Genomic DNA, 17190 nt, shown 5'->3' on the forward strand with positions numbered 1-17190 from the left:
CGTGAACATCGCGGATCCCGTGGTAGTCTCGACAAATACGACATCAGCCATTACAATCGTTATTAATCTGTTCTTTGAGTTTCCAGATCTTGAATATAAACTCTGACTGTACAAGTCGCTGAGCTTACGTACGCATCAGTTATCATAAAATCCAATAGGAGGTGGCAGCGTAACAGCATGGGCGCTATAGCGCTCTCAGCAAAGCCGCTGCATCAGCACCAACTTGCAAGCATGGGGTAGGATCGATGGGGTCCCTCAGCCGCCGATTCCCCCAATCTAATTGGCGGTCCAACCTCAATTGGACCTTGAGTAGGCGGGGCAGCTGAGGGGCATCAGCGTTGGTTGGCGTTGGCGGCGTGGGAGGAGCTTCAAGCATTGTACCTTACTTACGGTGAGGTAAACGGTGTTACAAGTAAGGTAAGAGCGTAGCAACCAGGTAAGCTAAGAGGCGTCTTAGTTGCTAGGGAAGTTGAGGTAAGACCGAAGACGTCAGGGACAACGGGAAAAATAAAGGAAAGTTGCGGGCTGCTGTGTAAGGGTCTTTCCGAGATCGACTTCCTGCAATTCGTATTTAGATCTCAACTCTTCCCACACCCGTAGTTCCTAGCTCATTCCTCTTTTCTTTCTTCTTCAATTCCAGCCTTTTAATACTCCGTCCCTGTGAAGTTTCTAGACATTCGTCTTCAAGCTTCTAATCGCTCTCACCGCAACTCTCCCAAACCTCACATACACTTACATCACAATGGAGGCCATCAAGCAAGCTCTTCACCTTGGCAAGTCCAATGATGCCCCTGCTGAGCCTAGCCCCGAGGCTCTCAACGAGCTCAAGGAGAAGTACACAAAGGCCGGCCAAGAGCAAGTCTTCACCTTCTACGACTCTCTCTCATCGGCCGAGCGAGGAACTCTGTACCAGCAGCTTTCTGGCTTCGACCCCGCCCACATCAACGAGATCACACACCGCGCCTTGAACCCTCCCAAGACCAGCGATGAGCCCGATCGCCTCGAGCCTCTCCCCGAATCTGCTACCGCTAGCATTCTCGACTCCAGTGCCGATGATATCTCCAAGTGGTACGACTCCGGTCTTGACCTCATCTCCAAGGGTCAGGTCGCTGTTGTCCTCATGGCTGGCGGCCAGGGTACTCGTCTTGGTAGCTCTGCCCCCAAGGGCTGCTACGACATTGGCCTGCCTTCCCACAAATCTCTCTTCCAACTTCAGGGTGAGCGAATTGTCAAGGTCCAGGAGCTCGCCGCCAAGAAGTCTGCTGGCTCCAGCCCTGTTGTTCCCTGGTATGTCATGACCAGTGGTCCTACCCGTGGCCCTACCGAGAAGTTCTTCCAGGAGAACAACTACTTTGGCCTGAGCCAGGACAACGTCAAGATCTTCGAGCAGGGTGTTCTGCCCTGCATCTCCAATGATGGCAAGATCCTTCTCGAGACAAAGGGCAAGGTTGCTGTTGCCCCTGATGGAAACGGTGGTCTCTACAACGCTCTTGTCGTTTCCGGTGTTGTCGATGATATGCGAAAGCGCGGTATTCAGCACATCCACGCCTACTGCGTTGACAACTGCCTTGTGAGGGTCGCCGATCCCGTCTTCATTGGTTTCTCTGCCGCCCTTAACGTCGACATTGCTACCAAGGTTGTCCGTAAGCGTAACGCTACTGAGTCCGTCGGTCTGATTCTCTCCAAGAACGGCAAGCCCGATGTTGTTGAGTACTCCGAGATCGACAAGGCCACTGCTGAGGAGCTTGACCCTAAGCAGTCTGATCTCCTTCGATTCCGTGCTGCCAACATCGTCAACCACTACTACTCTTTCAGCTTCCTCGACTCTATTCCTCAGTGGGCTCACAAGCTCCCCCACCACATCGCCCGCAAGAAGATCCCCTCTGCTGATCTTCAGAGTGGCGAGACCGTCAAGCCCGAGAAGCCAAATGGCATCAAGCTGGAGCAGTTCGTCTTTGATGTCTTCCCCTTCCTGACCCTGGACAAGTTTGCCTCGCTCGAGGTCAAGCGTGAGGACGAGTTCTCTCCCCTCAAGAACGCTCCTGGCACTGGCGAGGATGACCCCGATACCAGCAAGGCCGATATCATGACCCAGGGCAAGCGCTGGGTCGAGGCTGCTGGTGCCATTGTCGTTGGTGACAAGGCCGATGTCGGTGTTGAGGTGTCCCCCCTCATCAGCTACGTAAGTAAAATCCCATGATATTCATGAAGCACATGATGCTAACATTTCTCAGGGCGGTGAGGGTCTGGAGAAACTCAAGGGTACCGAGATTACACCCCCTACTCTCCTATGGCGAGAGTAAGAAGAAAATAAATGATACCATTACCAGCCAGGATGACATAACGATGCTGTTGTCCTAGGTTTGGCAGCTAAAAGTTGTTTGGAAGATCTTGTGTAGTTTATGAAATGCATTGATCACAAGTAATGATAAAGATCAAAATGACTCTGGTTTGGAACTTTCTGTATATCATGCAAACGTGAAGTGGATTAGATTGAAAGTCTCGACTGCTCCTGCTCTTTATGTAGATATCTATATCCCGTCTAAAATGGCGCAAGTCTATGTGTTTTATGATTTTTAGGTGTCTATGTCTATTTCTTTTTTAGTTGAGGTTGGGTCGGTCGTCAGCTCGCTGGTCATCCTCATGGTCAGCGAGGAACTTCTCGGCCTCGAGAGCAGCCATGCATCCGGTACCGGCGCTGGTAATGGCCTGTCGGTATCGCTTGTCCTGGACGTCACCAGCGGCAAAGACACCCTCGACGTTGGTGTATGTGGTACCAGGGACGGTCTTGATGTAGCCATCCTCGTCCATGTCAACCTGGCCCTTTACAAGGGTAGTGGCGGGGTCGTGACCGATGGCGTAGAAGAGACCGTTGGCCTCGTGGACCTCCTCCTGTCCGGTCTTGTTGTTCTTGACAACGAGGTGGCTCATGAGGCCATCCTCACCACCTCGGATCTCAGTGGCGCCGCTGTTGAACTTAACGGTGACCTTGGGGTGGTTGAGGAGACGGTTGGCCATGGTTCGGCTGGCACGGAGGACATCGCGACGGACGAGGACGGTAACGTGGCTGGCGTACTTGGTGAGGAAAGTAGCCTCCTCAGCGGCAGAATCACCACCGCCGATAACGAAGAGAGGCTTGTTGCGGAAGATGGGGACGGCCCCATCGCAGACAGCGCAGGCGGAGACACCGTTCTGCCAGTACTTGTCCTCGCCAGGGAGGTTAAGACGGCGGGCCGAGGCGCCGGTGGCGATGATAACGGAGTCGGCGGTGTGTGTCTCCTCGGGGGAGAACTCGGTGCTGTACTTGAAGGGGCGGGAGGAGAGATCGAGGGTGGTGACGGTGTCGGTGACAATTTCTGTGCCGAAGCGCTCGGACTGGGCTCGCATGTTGTCCTAGATGTTGTGTTAGTTACTGAGAGTTACCGAGGAAGAAGCAAAGGCTTACCATCAACTCGCCGCCCATGATACCCTTGGGGAAACCGGGGAAGTTCTCAACCTCAGTGGTAGTGGTCAATTGACCACCAGCAGCAATGCCATTGGCCATGAAACCCTCATAAAGAACGGCTATGCGGTGTCAGTTTGGATCTTCAGATCCTGTAAGACAAGTGTAACTTACGCTTCAACTCAGCTCGCGCCAAGTAGACAGCAGCTGTGTGGGCAGCAGGCCCTGAGCCGATAACTAATAATTCCCGTCAGACCTGTAAATTTTGGAGGAGGGGTTCATGATGGAGGGGCAACAAGCACGAGGGCATGGGCATGGGCGTGGACAAGCACATACTGACAACCTTGCTATGCATCTTTCTAACACCAAAATCTACAGCCGGTTTTCTCGTAGTTTTATGGAAAGTAGTCGCCGCTGCCGCAATCGAAAGACCAGCGCTGGAACGGAGAGTAACGCGTTTAAACGTTGAGGAGAACAGTTTGGCGGTGTTGGAGGGGGGGGATTATAGGTGAGAAAGAAAAGGTGGGCTGTCGCGATTCTTTTAATATGGATGGATCGAAGACGAAAAACGCCACTAGCAAAGTATGGACTGAGTCGCTACTGAGGTACGGTTGAGGGGCGGTAAAAAAAAAAATAGAGCGGTTTCGGCGGATGAACCCTGAGAGAATAGCTTGGAAGAGGTAGAGAAACGTGGTGAATGTGGGGATTGATGCAATGCAAATGCAGACAGGAGATGGAATCAATTTTGACAATGGAGATGGAGAGGGAAGATGTGATTGGATAGAAGGATTTATAAGCCCGGCTAGTGGAGATGTCACTCAATGAGGCGCTCAGGACGGGCTTAGAAGGTGATGGATGACTTGATTTGACTTTTCCAATACCCTCTGTTTTGTCTTTATCAATCTTCAGATCTAACGGGCCATGACTAATCCGCCTATTACCGAATGTGGCAAGGATTTCGGATGTTTGCAAGATGAGGTGCCGACGGAGGTTTAATTGATTCCTCATGATAACCAGGGATAAGGCTCCGAACAATTAGCACTAGTAGACCGTAGATAGCTCGTAACTCGGTATCTGTAGCATATGACACGATTAGTTAATCTAGATATCTGCAATATACGCTCTATCGTCCCTCCTCGGCACCAACACTGCCGTCTCGCTTTCCAAACCTCGCTCCTAACGATCCAATATCTCTCTTGAAGAACTTGCCAAAGTTCCGCAAGTTCTCATTTATCGTGGCCTTCTCGAGTCCTGTTTGTGCTGCAGTGCTCGTGCTGCTCTGACTGATATCTCTCGCCGCACTTAGAAGCTTCTCACCTAATGATCCCGCTTCAAACCGTGGACTTACAGCCGCTGCGACTGATGGGTTCATCACTCCAAGAGGGACTGTGTTACCCAGGCTTGGGGTGGTCATGAGAGGTGTGAGCAATGGCGAGCTGGCTACCAATTTATCGTTGGGAGTGCTGTCGCGGTGAATGCCAAAGAGCTCTATCAGATGAGCATGGTCCGCTTTCCGAACACCCTTGAGATCGAGGATCTTCTTGAAGTTTGTATCTGACCGATCCGCAATATGAATCAAATACGCCTGTACCAACCCTTCCGGCGGTGATGGCCGAACTTGAAGTGTCTTGAGCAATGGGTCAAGTCTGTTCATGCAATGCTGAACTCTGCGCACAAAACTGGAAGGGGGGGTTTCATGCCCAGAGAACGATGCATGATGCATAGGCAACTTCTCAAGGGCTTTGGTGAGAACATACTTGTCAAGTAACATCTACAAATCCACTTGTTAGCATACAACATGACTCAAACGAACAACCCAGATAGCATACCTGCTCGGCACCAACTTCGGATATCGGTCGGCATTGGATAATGCTAGTAATGTACCCCGTCGCCAAATGCTCCACCAAATTATCACAGAAGGCTCTGGCATATTGTTGCTTCGAGATAATAGCCAATATCTCGGCGGCCTTTCCATCAGCATGTTTTACCAGCTCTCCCACGTATGAACTCTGGTCACCAACGCTCTCCATTGTACTCCAATTGGTATTCTTCATCTCCCGCCAGACGCCTTCACAGTCAAGCTCGACCGCGCGAACCAGAGCCAGAACTGAAGCACTCGCTACACCAAGAAAGGCATCCGATTGTGAAGACAAGTCGACTTTAGAAACAAGCTCACTATCAATGCGTTTCTTAATGCTTTCCTCCAGCTGATTAGTGTTAATGTGCCAAAAGTCTGCTGTATTCAACACAAGCACCACATCCTGTAGGGGAGGCCCTTGAGGTCCACCGGACTGTAATATGTGTAGCAAGACCTGCTGAGCATACTCATCGAGGTACTTGGCCAGTATCTTGGCTAGATCAAGAAGACGCTCGCTCGTAGAAAGCTTCGCGCATTGTGACAGCGTGAGTTTGTAAAAGTGAAACAACTCAATCGCCGAGGCAATAACGGCTTGTGGTGAGAACTCATCATCAGGCGGTATGAGCGGTTGGCTGCGGTACTTGGGTATCATGGCTGCCAATTGTTTATCTTGCGACTCAACCCACAAACTCAAGTATGGTTCGAATGCGACTGAGATCAATCCGTGGAAACTATGCGCCTTTTCCTCAACAGAGCTGAGCGTATCGATGCTGGCTCTTGATGAAGTCGCGAATCGCTTCTCAAGGCTCTGCTCAAAGTCGAGTGTCTCTTGAAGGCAGCTCAACAATAGGTTGACATCGATCTTGTTGCCGTCTGTCCGTCGCATGCTTCGTTCCAGAATGCCCTTGAAATCATCTCGAGTACCGTCACAGAAGGCTGCCGCCAATGTCTCATTAGCCCTCCAGTGTGGAGGAAAGATCATAGCGTGTTCGTCATCGTGAGTCTTCATCATTCGTTTAAACCAGGCATATCGCCGCCCAATGTTGTCCAGACTTCCAGCTTCGTCGTTACCGCGGAACACCTGTCTGTATTCTCGAAGCTCTGTATTGACGTACCAATTCATGAGCCGAGCCTTGGCAGATTCTCCAAGAGCATCCATGACTAGGCATGCTTCAACGAGTGTGCCTCTTCGTGCACCGACTTCTCCTTTAGCAAATGCCATTTCAAAGTCTTCGCAGACCTGTTCAAGGAGTTCTCTTTGCAGCTCGGCCACACCTCTGCTCAGTGTCGCGATCTGCTCGATACTGCGATAGCTGTTGAAGTGTTTCATGAGCTGCAGAACAGCCTGCAAGAGCCCCGCGCACTCCCTATACTGGCGCGTCTTGGCCAAGCCCCTGAGCTGCTCATAAGCCGTTGTCAGCATCTGCAGCCTCTTGAGGGCCGTCATGCTCAGCGTGAGGTTCTTCTTCGTTCCATCGAGTCTCTTTATGTCGGCCGTCATCGACGTGATGTTCTGTTCGGTCTCGATCGCCCTCGAGCGCACCGTCTCGATCTTTCGAAATAGCTGTGCTAGCTCAGCTTGCGCCGACTGCATGCGCTCGAGACTCGAGTCGGATCCATAAGCCTGGTTCGTCTCGAGGGTGGCTATGTCGTTCGAAAGCGCATTTTGGTGGTTCTGTAGTGATTTGGAGACTTCGCTTATAGACGATATGGCGGATGGGTGCGAGAAGAGAAGATTGAGGTGGTCTATAGCATCGTAGTCGACTGTCCAGAAGCGTTGGGATTAGTCGCAAAGGGATAGTAGCCTCCAGCTTCAACATCAACTTACCAGCGTCAAGAGCTGAAGCCTCTGGGTAGGTCCCATTCATTATGAAAGAGGCTCGGTCATTCAGAGTCTAGAATATTCCAACATCAAACAGAATTTGCTACTCGATGTGAGCATGAGGAAGCTCCTTGCACGTGTCAAGAGCCATGATGGCTAAAAGCGGGCCACCCCCGGATAAGCTGCCACGATGTATTGTGGCTGAACTTCCCCTGAGCCTCCAACTTAAACACTATTATTCTATAGCATAGCAATCACATAATGATGATCGGATATCCATGACTTATAATGGTTGAGATGCGATTGCCAATGCTGTGAATAACCGTCAGGCTATATATGATTTACTATCCACTGCTGCCAAATGCTAATGCCAAATACGCTACTCCGCTTTACACATAACCTCAATGCTGCTACACATAAATGTATATCACAATAATATACACTCTCTACTCATCTGCAGGCCTGTCACTTTCCATACTCTCCTTCTCTTTTGACGCAGGCTCCTTGCTTTTCTTTTTCATCGAGAATCGCCATGTTCCCATGCCCATGCGACCCTCTTTAGGGGCCTCCTTCGATTTGAAACTCCCCTGACCCAACGACGGGCTGCTAGTCACGCTTTCGTAACTGCGGCCAAGCTGAGACAGATCTTCCCCGATTTCGTCTGCATCGCCAATGCTGGAACGATGCTCTGCTGACATATTCTTCTCGGAGAACGTGCTGCTGCCAGGTCCCTTCTTGAAAAGGACGGAATCCTTACTCAGCCTAGAAGACAAGGTACTGAACTTGCTAGAACTTCCTTTCCTAAACAATTTCTTGACAACACTACTGTCAGCATCCTTGTGGCTCGCGGCGTTGTTGTCGGTGGTAGAATTCGAGGCTGTCATGCCTAGATCCAAAGACTCATGAGATTCTGATATCGAGTTTTGTGTGTGAACAGAATACGTGTCGCGAGACATCCGCGAATCTGAAGGTGAATCATCAAGGTTTGGAGGCACTTCAATGGTCGGGGTCAGAACTTCCTTGGACTTTCCACGTTTCTCCTTCTCCTTGCCCTTCGACTTATCCTTATCAGGACTTGCATCCCTCTCTCTACGGGTAAAGAAGGGTGTCCTGAAGGTCGGTGCCGCTGGGTTGAGATGTCGACTCATGGATGCACGGTGGCTTGGGGGGCGAGATCCGATGACACCGACCTGGCTAGGTGATGTTTGGGGGTCGAGGAGATCGTCATCGTCAAGGATCTCATCATTGGCTGTCGCAAGGGTTGTTTCAAGTACAGTCGGTACTGCACCGAGCGAAGGTCGGCGAGACGGGTTCCTAGAGGACCAGCGTCCTTCGTTCGGGGACCAAACTCCCTTCGTTCCCAGCATAGAGAAATCCCCGGGAATGTTCCAGATAGAGCCGCTGTCCGTCGAAGGTCGAGGGAGATCAATGGATGTGATCGACGCGGGTCGCGAGTGTGGCAAGTCATTGTCACCTGTAAGAGCTCCAGCACTACTGGCAAAGGGGTTGAGTCTCTTGGCAGAGAATGGCCTAGACGTAGGCGCCATGCTTGATCTGTTAGATTCACCTCCAGAGTGCCTGTTCATCCAAGAGAAGCTTATCCTGCGTTTGTTACCCGGCATATCGTGATCATCGGTGCTTCGGGGAAACGATTGGCTCTGTCCTGCTTTGAGGCTGCCAATCGCGGGTCCTTCCACATCTGCCGGCTTCGGACCCCTGTTACGTTGAAAGTTAGATAAGAGGTTGGACAGCCTGTGACTTGAAGCGAGAGGTGCTTGTTGAGGGGAAGAGTTGATGTTCAAGGAATGAGAGTCCACGTCGTTGTACTGGGGGAAGGGCAAGTTATGTGATGAGCCGTGAGGACTAGAAAACATGTTCAGAGAGCGTCCATCGGAAGACAGTGGTGACTGTGGGTTATCTTCCTCGGCAGCAGTAACAGAGTCTGGCAAGAATTGGCTAGGCAGATGCTCTTCAGCATCCTCAAATGTCTCGTCAAAGATACCTGAAGGAAGAAGAGCATGGGCTGTAGGGCTGAGTGGTCCCGCGTTCGCCCTGAAGTCGGCTTCTGACTGGTGATCATCGGCGTTGTCGGCTGCATTGTGGTCCATGAATAATATTTGACTGAATCCAGCCCGACTAAAGCCAGTTGAGAATGAGTCTTCGGGAGGGCCGAATTGGTTGGGCGGAGGTGACAAGTTGATGTGGGAAAGAGAGTTGATATTTCCGCTTTCGAGAGCATCTTGGGAGGCAGCAGGCTCAAACTCCATGGCAGTGGGGTCTGGTTGGCTGCTGTAGTAAAGCGCCAACTGATGCTGCTCTTCCTTGAGAAAGCGTATCTGCTGATCAAGGTTATGAAGCTTCTTGGTTTCGGCGACGAGCTGATTGTGCAGTTCCTTTCTCCTGGCATCCCATTCTCTTCGCACGATCAAGTCATTCTCCTTCCACTGTTCATCATCGCCACCCGGAAGTTGCTCTCGAGCAGCCTTGAGGTCTTGGAGCTGTTTTCCCTTCTCCTTCAGCTCGGCCTCTAGCTCAGCACATTTCTCCTGCAGTTCTGCATTAGAGTCGTCAAGTTCCTGGCCGTCTTTATCCCGCTTAGCTTCCAGCTCTTTCTTCTGCGCTTCGAATCCTTCCCTCTCTTTCTTCATCCTCTCCATCTCATTCTCGAGCTTTGAAGCAGTATCTCGAATCTTGGACTTCTTATTTTCCTTGTCCTTCAACTGCTGCTCTTTTCTCGCGCGATCCTTCTCCGCTGTACGCATTTGCTCCATGGTAGTACGGACGCTGGCCTTGAGCTGAGCGGTCTGCTCCTCCTTCTCTTTGAGCGCCTGTCTCTTGGCATCTTTCTCATGCTTAAGCTCTTCCTCTTGTTGCTGTAGTTCAGCCTCTTCCTTAGCATACTGAGCCAAAGTCTCGTCGACTTCCTTCCGAGTAGATTCAAATCGGCGATTCAGTTCGTCCAGCGATAGCTCCGGGCCATCCACAGGTGGAAGCTTGATTTGAGGTTGGTCCATGCTGGCAACGGACGGGGAGTGTCGTCGATTGACTGTATTTCGTCGCTGACTTGGACCGGTAGCGCTAACGTCAGAGGTGGACGCGTTGTTGCCATCAAGCACAGGGGCCGCCTCGACAGACGGAACTGGAGGCTTCTTTTGCGAGTCGGAATCGTCATCTTCATCGCCATTTTTCGGATGAGAGTGGTCGTTATTAGGAAAGCTGGTAGGTACACGTGAGTTACCTAGCTGAGGTCTGCCATCTTTTCCGAATGTTCGAAGTCGTAAAACTTGACTTCCGGCCTGGAAGTTATTCGGGCCGACAGCAACGACCCTGATATTGTAAAAGTGATCTGGCTTCAGTCCTGTGACAGTGATCGCGACTTCGTTTCCCGGTGATTCGCCAACTATATGGACCGTGTCAGTCAGTTTTTGATATTTTCCCCAACCGAAGGTTCCGAGATAGATCTCGACAGTAAGACCGACCATGAACGCCATTGACTTGGATAGTGTATTTTTGTACCGGCCGATTACTGGTTGGGCGAGTCCAGCTCAGAGTAGCAGCATCGGATCGAATGCCAGCGAGGGAAACATCGGGAGGTTCAGGCACGTCGACCCCGAGGATATTGATCAGGTCAGGAACGGGTTTCCATAACGTCTGCCACGAGCGATGCAGTAGCCTGTAATGAGAGAGAGAATCAATGGTCAGCGCAGTCCGAGCAAAGGGGTATCGCTGTTTTCTAATTATTGACTAGGGGCGAGACAGAGGACGTTGACTCACCAAACGACAGCACCAAGTGTCAAGACCATCTTGGAGTGATGGATCAAAAGAACATGGATGCGGAAATCCAGTAATGCTTCGACCGCGGCGGGGGATAGGTACTCGATCAGACGACGAGGATCAAAGAAGACGGTGAAACTGCTGCACAGCAAGAGGTAGAGCAGGGCCTTCTGGTAGCTGGCGCGAGGGCTATAGATCCACCAGAAGCCAAGTACGCTGAGGATGAGAGTGGTCAAGACGGGCAACTCCCATGACATGTTCTCAGCGGTCTCGATCTTGGTGGAAGATGTTGCTGTCCTTCTCTGCCAGACCACCGAGAAGAGTCCAAGTCCAAGTCCAAGTCCAGGTCCAGTGCCGATTCCAATACCTAATCCAAGCTCAGGGTGTCGTGTGGGAGAGGGGAGGATCCTTGAGGCAGATGCCGATGCCAACAGTGGGTGAAAAAAAGGCGGGCATGGGTAAGGATGGTCTTGGTCTTGGACCTTAACTAGAGAGACAGCGTGGTCATGGGCAAGGGTGGAGATTTCAGCGGCCCTCTTGGGCTCTCTGGTGTTAGTGTTGTCTCGTTACTTATGGTTGCAGCGTGCAAATTCTCAGCCACAGCGCTGTCCTGTTGTTTCTTGCGGAGGTACAGTGTCTTCGTCGTCCAATGGCACAGTGCCTTGGGTGTCGCCTGGTCCTTAAAGCGTTGATAAATGTGCGCCATGTTACCCTGCTTGGCGATCTTTCATGCAAGATACGACGGTTATCACTGTTTTCATTACACTGTATTTGGATAACGTTTGCCACAAGTTTGTCGCAGTTTTTCAAGCAATGCTACCTATAGTATGAATCCGCTGTTTATACGTTAACTTCCAACAGAGTTGTCTATTATCGATTGCAACCAATTCTTACCGACCTATATTCATAGTTTAGTATTACTATTCACGTAAAACTGCTGGAATGCACTCACGAACATGGCGCGCTACTAGCTAGCGTGCGTAAGCGAATTCACAGTCCCTTGTAAACGTCACTGGTGATGTTTGCGGCGGATTGGAAGATTCACGCTCACGGAAGACATGACATGGCTGAGTTTTTCCCAACGGCTCGGGTCTTAATAATGGGGTCTCGTCTGCATGGCATCATCATTTACCATTGTGAAAAAGGCCTATTTAGGGTTTCTGCCGGTTTACACCTTGCGGATGAGGGCGTCAGGTGCACGATAGGCGAGTTCCTTACCATTGTTAGCCCTCAAGAGTACACAATGTCTGCATATACGCGGCATTGGACTCGATATTATAGGCTTAGGAAGTACGTTTGTCCATTGGTCAATAATCTGCCTCTAATCATGGATGCTCTCACTGGATTCACACGCATAAAAACCTTCTCACCCTTCTCTCATGGTTAAACGGTAAGTCTTCACCGACATCATCATTATCAGCTTGGGAGCTTTGCAATTGCCGGTTGTCGCCTCATCTTCAGCTTTCAAGGCTTTTTCTAGTGCCCGTGTCTTCTCCCAAAAGGCATGAGCCTTTCTCCGAGGCTTTACTCGACCTGGAGTTGTAATCCCTGCCTAATGCCAGCGCACCGATACTATCGACTCTGAACTCGGGATGTTAGCGTTCTTCAAGCATGTGAATTTGTTTGCGCTGAGTTTAGCATTTTCTACATCTGGGACTGATATTGTTCGACAAGTTGGTCTACTTTGGATGGATGGTTTGCTTTGGCTGTGCCTTGTTCCTTAACAGTATGTTTTACTCCATCAAACGCAACTAGTGAGTTGCAAAGACGAGCCTCGATCGATCAATGACATCAATATCACCTCGGCACAGCGACTTTTACCGTAGCATTTCCCTCTTGGCAATGGATCGAGCTTGAGAGAAACAAGGGAACGAATCATGAACCTCTTAAAGATCTGAGATTTCTGAACCTATAACAGAACGATGTGAATTTTTTCAGTGGTGGTTCAGCATGTGCTTGGACCGCGGCTTGTTGACCAATCCCCACTGCTGCTTAAGAAATACCTTCTGGAGTAGCAGGTACTTGTTGAATACTACCAAGCAAAGTTGTCAGATTTACTTAAGGCGCTATGTGATAAGGTAGCATAAATCTTTATCAGAATGCAAGATCGTATCAAGATTTGCATATACAAGTTACATTTCCATATCGCACTCAAAGCCATGGCGTTTGGTGGTTGTCTAAACATACAGGGTAAGGTGGGTAAAGGTGGTTTGATATGTAAGTGCTGCTCAGACAAAAGAATATATGTTTTCAGCATTTAGGACATATCTAGGAAAACTTTTGCTCTATTTATTTATGTCTGAGAGAATACATATGCTGGGATATTGATCTAACGTCTAATGAATCCTGGATACCTGCCTCGGTTCACGCAAAGCGGTCAGTGTGTAAGTGGATAGAAGACATATCCGTTACACACAGAGTTGAGTGAAAGAACAACAGAAAAGTTTAGAGAAACCAAGACCCTCTCCAAATTTGGGTTGGAGTACTATGAATACGGATCTGGAATATTTAGAATATCAACAGAATAATACCAACGAGTGTTGTCGACCGCCAGGTATAGTGGTGGTTATAATCGAGCACCTCCAGACGGAGCAAAGCCGCCGGAATTTGAATGACTTATCATCTGCGGTGAGATATTGTAACCAGCATATTCTCGAACATGGGTTGACTTGAGTATGTGTCTATGTTTCAACCGTTGAACAAAGCCATGTTAAATCCCTGCAGATTTACAACCTATCCGCGCTATTCAGTTATCAGCAACAGTATCAGTTAAACGACAGAACCTGAAAGAAGGTATATACCAGAATTAACAGAATATGACGCATTCAGCTGTGAAAACTACATCTAATCAGGTTTATAGAAACCTCTTACAAAAAAGTATCCGAAAACCGAATGATTCGAGTCTTAACTCGGCAACTTAGTCCGCCTGAGCCGTTCATGTGATAGATTCTGCTGGGGCATCCATCATCCATCATGATTCTGGCGGACGTCTAGACCCCTGCGAGCTGTGGGTAGCGCCTTTGTACCTGGTACTACGGCCGTGTCATGTTGAGACGCCCCTCATGGCATTTCTGTTACAGTGACTTCGTCATTCTTAGCTGACTGCAGGCGGTTTCTATGCTTCTATGAGGTGTGCCGTGGCACGGGAGTAAGACGCCTCCAAATTATGATGAAATTACTACACATTCGTTTCTGTGATGTCTCAATCCGAATAACTTCAGTTTGTTGTTGTCTCGAATTTCGAAATTCCAAGTAAAAAGCACTTCTCCAATTCTGGTGACGTCTTCACCTGATCTAATCGACTCAGCGACTGGGGTCAGAAAAAAAGTGACCAGGCCAAGCCCGCTCAACCACAGCAAGCGTCTCTTTGTACTCGGTACCTCCGTTGTCCATTGCCTTGCGCTCAACCCGCCTCAAACCAATTTGTACCTGCACCTACTCCCCCAACATTTCACATTCCATTCCATCTTTTCTGCTCTGTCTAACTCACCTTAGAATTTCGACTGCATACCTTTGAATCGCCTTACGCTTAAGTTTCCCCTCCGTATTCAGATAAACTTCTTTTAGGGCCCCGGGCTCTTGTCACCTGCTGCTGTTTCGTTTCCTTTTGGGAGCTTCTCAGTGTCATTGAGCCCTTCAGATCGTCGTCTTATATCCCCCGCGACAAGCCGCTCCAGCTTCTCCAACTCGCGATCAACACCGGCAACAGAAAAATCTCTTCCATACGACGTTCTCTGCCGTAAGAGGCAAGATGCAATACGTGCGCGGCCTCAGCGAGTCGGTCTCGACAGCCTGGAATTCAATCAACCCCGCGACTCTCAGTGGTGCTATTGATGTCATTGTCGTCGAACACGAAGATGGCACTCTAGTCTGCTCGCCGTTCCATGTCCGATTCGGAAAGTTCTCTCTCCTGAGGCCGTCGGATAAGAAAGTCGAATTCAAGGTCAATGGCGTCAAACAAAGCTATTCCATGAAACTCGGCGAAGGCGGCGAGGCCTTCTTCGTCTTCGAGACTACAGACAGGATCCCACAGTCGCTGCAGACATCGCCGCTCGTTTCCCCCGCTTCCAGTCCTGCGAGCAGTCCACCGCTCAACCCGGAACAGTCAGAATCTGGTTTGCAGGAGCCAGAAGCGTTCGAGCTTGACGCTACAGAGTCCAAGCTGCGACGACCGCTCCCGTCCGTGCTCTATAAGAAAGACAATGACAATGGTAGGCATAAGCTGTCCTCTTCCATCAAACATAGGTTAACACTGGAGCAGGCTTGATCACCCCTCTTTCGACTTCTCCAGAGTTATCCAGCGCCCGCCCAGCGTCCGGCGACTGGTCTTCAAGGGTGCCCCGACCACATAGTGACGATATTCTCCGTGCCAGTGCTAGAAGCCGAGGTCTAGACGGAAACAGTTCCGCCGATGACGATGAGCATGTTGCTTCTGAACGATCCTCTAGTCCTCCGCCTCTGGCACCGGGCGAGGCACTCGAACGTGCAAGGGCCTTGTCTAAGGGACTCTCTGCCGCAAGCATACCCACAAAGGTCACAGACAGCGGTGATTTGATGCTGGACATGAATGGGTTCAAGGGAAACGAGGAGGACATTCTTCGGGCTGAGATTCTGGCTCGCCAGATTCTTTCCGAAGAGTTGGATGGTAACTATGACATCGGCGCACTCATTGGCTTCGATGAGCAGGGAAACCTATGGATTTACAGCAGTGAGGAGGCCAAGCAGGCTGCTATGAACAAGACTATCGAGGCGTCTTTGCAGTCGCACCGTAGGGCTACTGCAGCCGATGCTATTTCTGATCCCGGTTATCAGAGTGACAGCAGCGATGCAACTGCTTCTCCTATTCTATTGCATCGAAGAGCCGAGTCCGATGCTGGTCCTATGGACTTGCAAACTCCTCCCCGCACCCCGCCGAGCTCGTCGGGCCATGCAGGAGATCCCAACAGGAATTACGCCAAGACCTTGCGATTGACTAGTCAGCAGCTCAAGGATCTGAAGCTTCAGCCAGGCGCGAACTCGATGGCTTTCACTGTCAACCGAGCTACCTGCAAAGCAAACATGTACCTCTGGAGACATGAGACGCCTGTTGTCATCTCAGACATTGACGGTACCATTACCAAGTCGGATGCCCTTGGCCACGTGTTGAACATGATTGGTCGTGACTGGACTCACTCAGGTGTGGCTAAGTTGTACAGCGATATTTCCGCCAATGGTTATAATATCATGTACCTTACCAGTCGATCCGTTGGACAATCAGACACTACAAGAGCCTACCTGGCGGGTATCGTTCAGGATGGCTACAGGATGCCGCCCGGACCTACGATCCTGTCGCCCGATAGAACCATGGCTGCATTGAGGCGAGAGGTTTACCTTCGCAAACCCCACATCTTCAAGATGGCAACTCTTCGAGATATTCGAAACTTATACGGCCCAGATCGTCATCCCTTTTATGCTGGTTACGGAAATCGTTTGACCGATCAAATCTCTTACCGGACCGTCGATGTCCCTCGAAACCGCATTTTCACCATCAATTCCAACTCTGAAGTGTCACTTGATCTACTGACACTCAACAAGCTCAAGATGAGCTACGTGAATATCAACGAAGTCGTTGACCATTACTTCCCTCCCGTGAGCACACTGGTAAAAGGTGGCGGCGAGGAGTACACGGATTTCACGTACTGGAGAGATGATCCTCTTGCCATGGCTGACTTTTCAGCAAGCGAGAGTGATGATGACGATGACGAGGACGGCCCAGGAGGACCTACCAGCGAGTATGGTGATGATGAAGAGGAGTATGACGATGAGGATGGCGAAATAGATGAAGATGTGGACGAGATCGGTGAAGGGCTTGCCGATAGTTACATCTCTCGAGCATCTATGGATGAGTTTGCCGAAGCCGCAAGTGTCTTGGGCGGTAGCGTCGACGAAGAGCGACTCAAGGCGTCTATGACACGCGACTTGAAAGAAGCTTACGACGAGGACGATGAAGATGAGATTTACGAAGATGGCGAGGAAGGCCGTCAAGATGAAGACGAGGGCGACGGAACCCCTGATGCTGCTCCCATTGGACAACGGCGTCAAGGTCAGCTTAAGGAGGACGTTCTCGCCCAACACATAACAGGGGTTGGTCATCTCACCATTGAGAAATGAAGTGAAGTGAAGGAAAGCTAAGTATCACGAACAGGCCACCGAGGCTGTTGCTGCTGCTCCCAACAGGCAGTAAGGTATAACGAATTCAAAGGCGTTTCTTTTTAGAGTGTTTATGGGTTGTTTTTCATAGACATGGATGGCGAG

The 17190-nt window shown here is 50.3% G+C and overlaps 5 protein-coding genes across 5 annotated transcripts; 2 read left to right on the forward strand and 3 right to left on the reverse strand.

Moving 5' to 3' along the window:
* Positions 1–742: 742 nt before the first annotated feature.
* On the forward strand, positions 743–2303 carry FOBCDRAFT_194700 (nucleotide-diphospho-sugar transferase; the record flags this gene model as incomplete). Its single annotated transcript, XM_031181320.2, has 2 exons — positions 743–2182; positions 2235–2303. The coding sequence occupies 2 exons, from the start codon at positions 743–745 to the stop codon at positions 2301–2303; spliced, it is 1509 nt and encodes a 502-aa protein (XP_031042088.1).
* Positions 2304–2461: 158 nt separating this feature from the next.
* On the reverse strand, positions 2462–3918 carry FOBCDRAFT_2392 (uncharacterized protein). Its single transcript, XM_059610240.1, has 4 exons — positions 3779–3918; positions 3617–3679; positions 3446–3564; positions 2462–3393 (listed from the first exon to the last, which is right to left on the reverse strand). Exons 1-4 carry the CDS (start codon positions 3795–3797, stop codon positions 2602–2604), a joined length of 993 nt encoding a protein of 330 aa, XP_059466566.1. The 5' UTR covers positions 3798–3918; the 3' UTR covers positions 2462–2601.
* Positions 3919–4492: 574 nt separating this feature from the next.
* FOBCDRAFT_210885 (Vps53-like protein) lies at positions 4493–7288 on the reverse strand. The gene is made up of 3 exons (XM_059609315.1): positions 7129–7288; positions 5272–7064; positions 4493–5213 (listed from the first exon to the last, which is right to left on the reverse strand). The coding sequence occupies exons 1-3, from the start codon at positions 7166–7168 to the stop codon at positions 4566–4568; spliced, it is 2481 nt and encodes an 826-aa protein (XP_059466567.1). The 5' UTR covers positions 7169–7288; the 3' UTR covers positions 4493–4565.
* A 113-nt stretch (positions 7289–7401) lies between these two features.
* Positions 7402–11460, reverse strand: FOBCDRAFT_173193 (uncharacterized protein). Its single transcript, XM_031181325.3, has 3 exons — positions 10897–11460; positions 10602–10795; positions 7402–10522 (listed from the first exon to the last, which is right to left on the reverse strand). Exons 1-3 carry the CDS (start codon positions 11151–11153, stop codon positions 7569–7571), a joined length of 3405 nt encoding a protein of 1134 aa, XP_031042093.3. The 5' UTR covers positions 11154–11460; the 3' UTR covers positions 7402–7568.
* A 3187-nt stretch (positions 11461–14647) lies between these two features.
* On the forward strand, positions 14648–17046 carry FOBCDRAFT_235264 (Lipin/Ned1/Smp2-domain-containing protein; the record flags this gene model as incomplete). The annotated part of the gene is made up of 2 exons (XM_054702738.2): positions 14648–15107; positions 15158–17046. The coding sequence occupies 2 exons, from the start codon at positions 14648–14650 to the stop codon at positions 17044–17046; spliced, it is 2349 nt and encodes a 782-aa protein (XP_054558713.2).
* Between the last annotated feature and the right edge of the window lie 144 nt (positions 17047–17190).

Source organism: Fusarium oxysporum, chromosome I (assembly GCF_013085055.1).
Source record: "Fusarium oxysporum Fo47 chromosome I, complete sequence".
Lineage (NCBI taxonomy): Eukaryota > Fungi > Ascomycota > Sordariomycetes > Hypocreales > Nectriaceae > Fusarium > Fusarium oxysporum.

Excerpts from the sequence above, each read along its gene's own strand:
- FOBCDRAFT_2392 (XM_059610240.1), bottom strand. Across the intron at positions 3,565-3,616 it reads GGCGCGAGCTGAGTTGAAGC|CCGTTCTTTATGAGGGTTTC; the intron begins GTAAGTTACACT and ends GACACCGCATAG. Across the intron at positions 3,394-3,445 it reads TCATGGGCGGCGAGTTGATG|GACAACATGCGAGCCCAGTC; the intron begins GTAAGCCTTTGC and ends CACAACATCTAG.
- FOBCDRAFT_210885 (XM_059609315.1), bottom strand. The coding sequence starts at position 7,168 with ATGAATGGGACCTACCCAGAGGCTTCAGCTCTTGACGCTG. Across the intron at positions 7,065-7,128 it reads GGCTTCAGCTCTTGACGCTG|TCGACTACGATGCTATAGAC; the intron begins GTAAGTTGATGT and ends GCTTCTGGACAG. Across the intron at positions 5,214-5,271 it reads CCGAAGTTGGTGCCGAGCAG|ATGTTACTTGACAAGTATGT; the intron begins GTATGCTATCTG and ends GTGGATTTGTAG.
- FOBCDRAFT_173193 (XM_031181325.3), bottom strand. The coding sequence starts at position 11,153 with ATGTCATGGGAGTTGCCCGTCTTGACCACTCTCATCCTCAGCGTACTT. Across the intron at positions 10,796-10,896 it reads ACACTTGGTGCTGTCGTTTG|GCTACTGCATCGCTCGTGGC; the intron begins GTGAGTCAACGT and ends CTCTCATTACAG. Across the intron at positions 10,523-10,601 it reads CCAAGTCAATGGCGTTCATG|TTGGCGAATCACCGGGAAAC; the intron begins GTCGGTCTTACT and ends CGGTCCATATAG.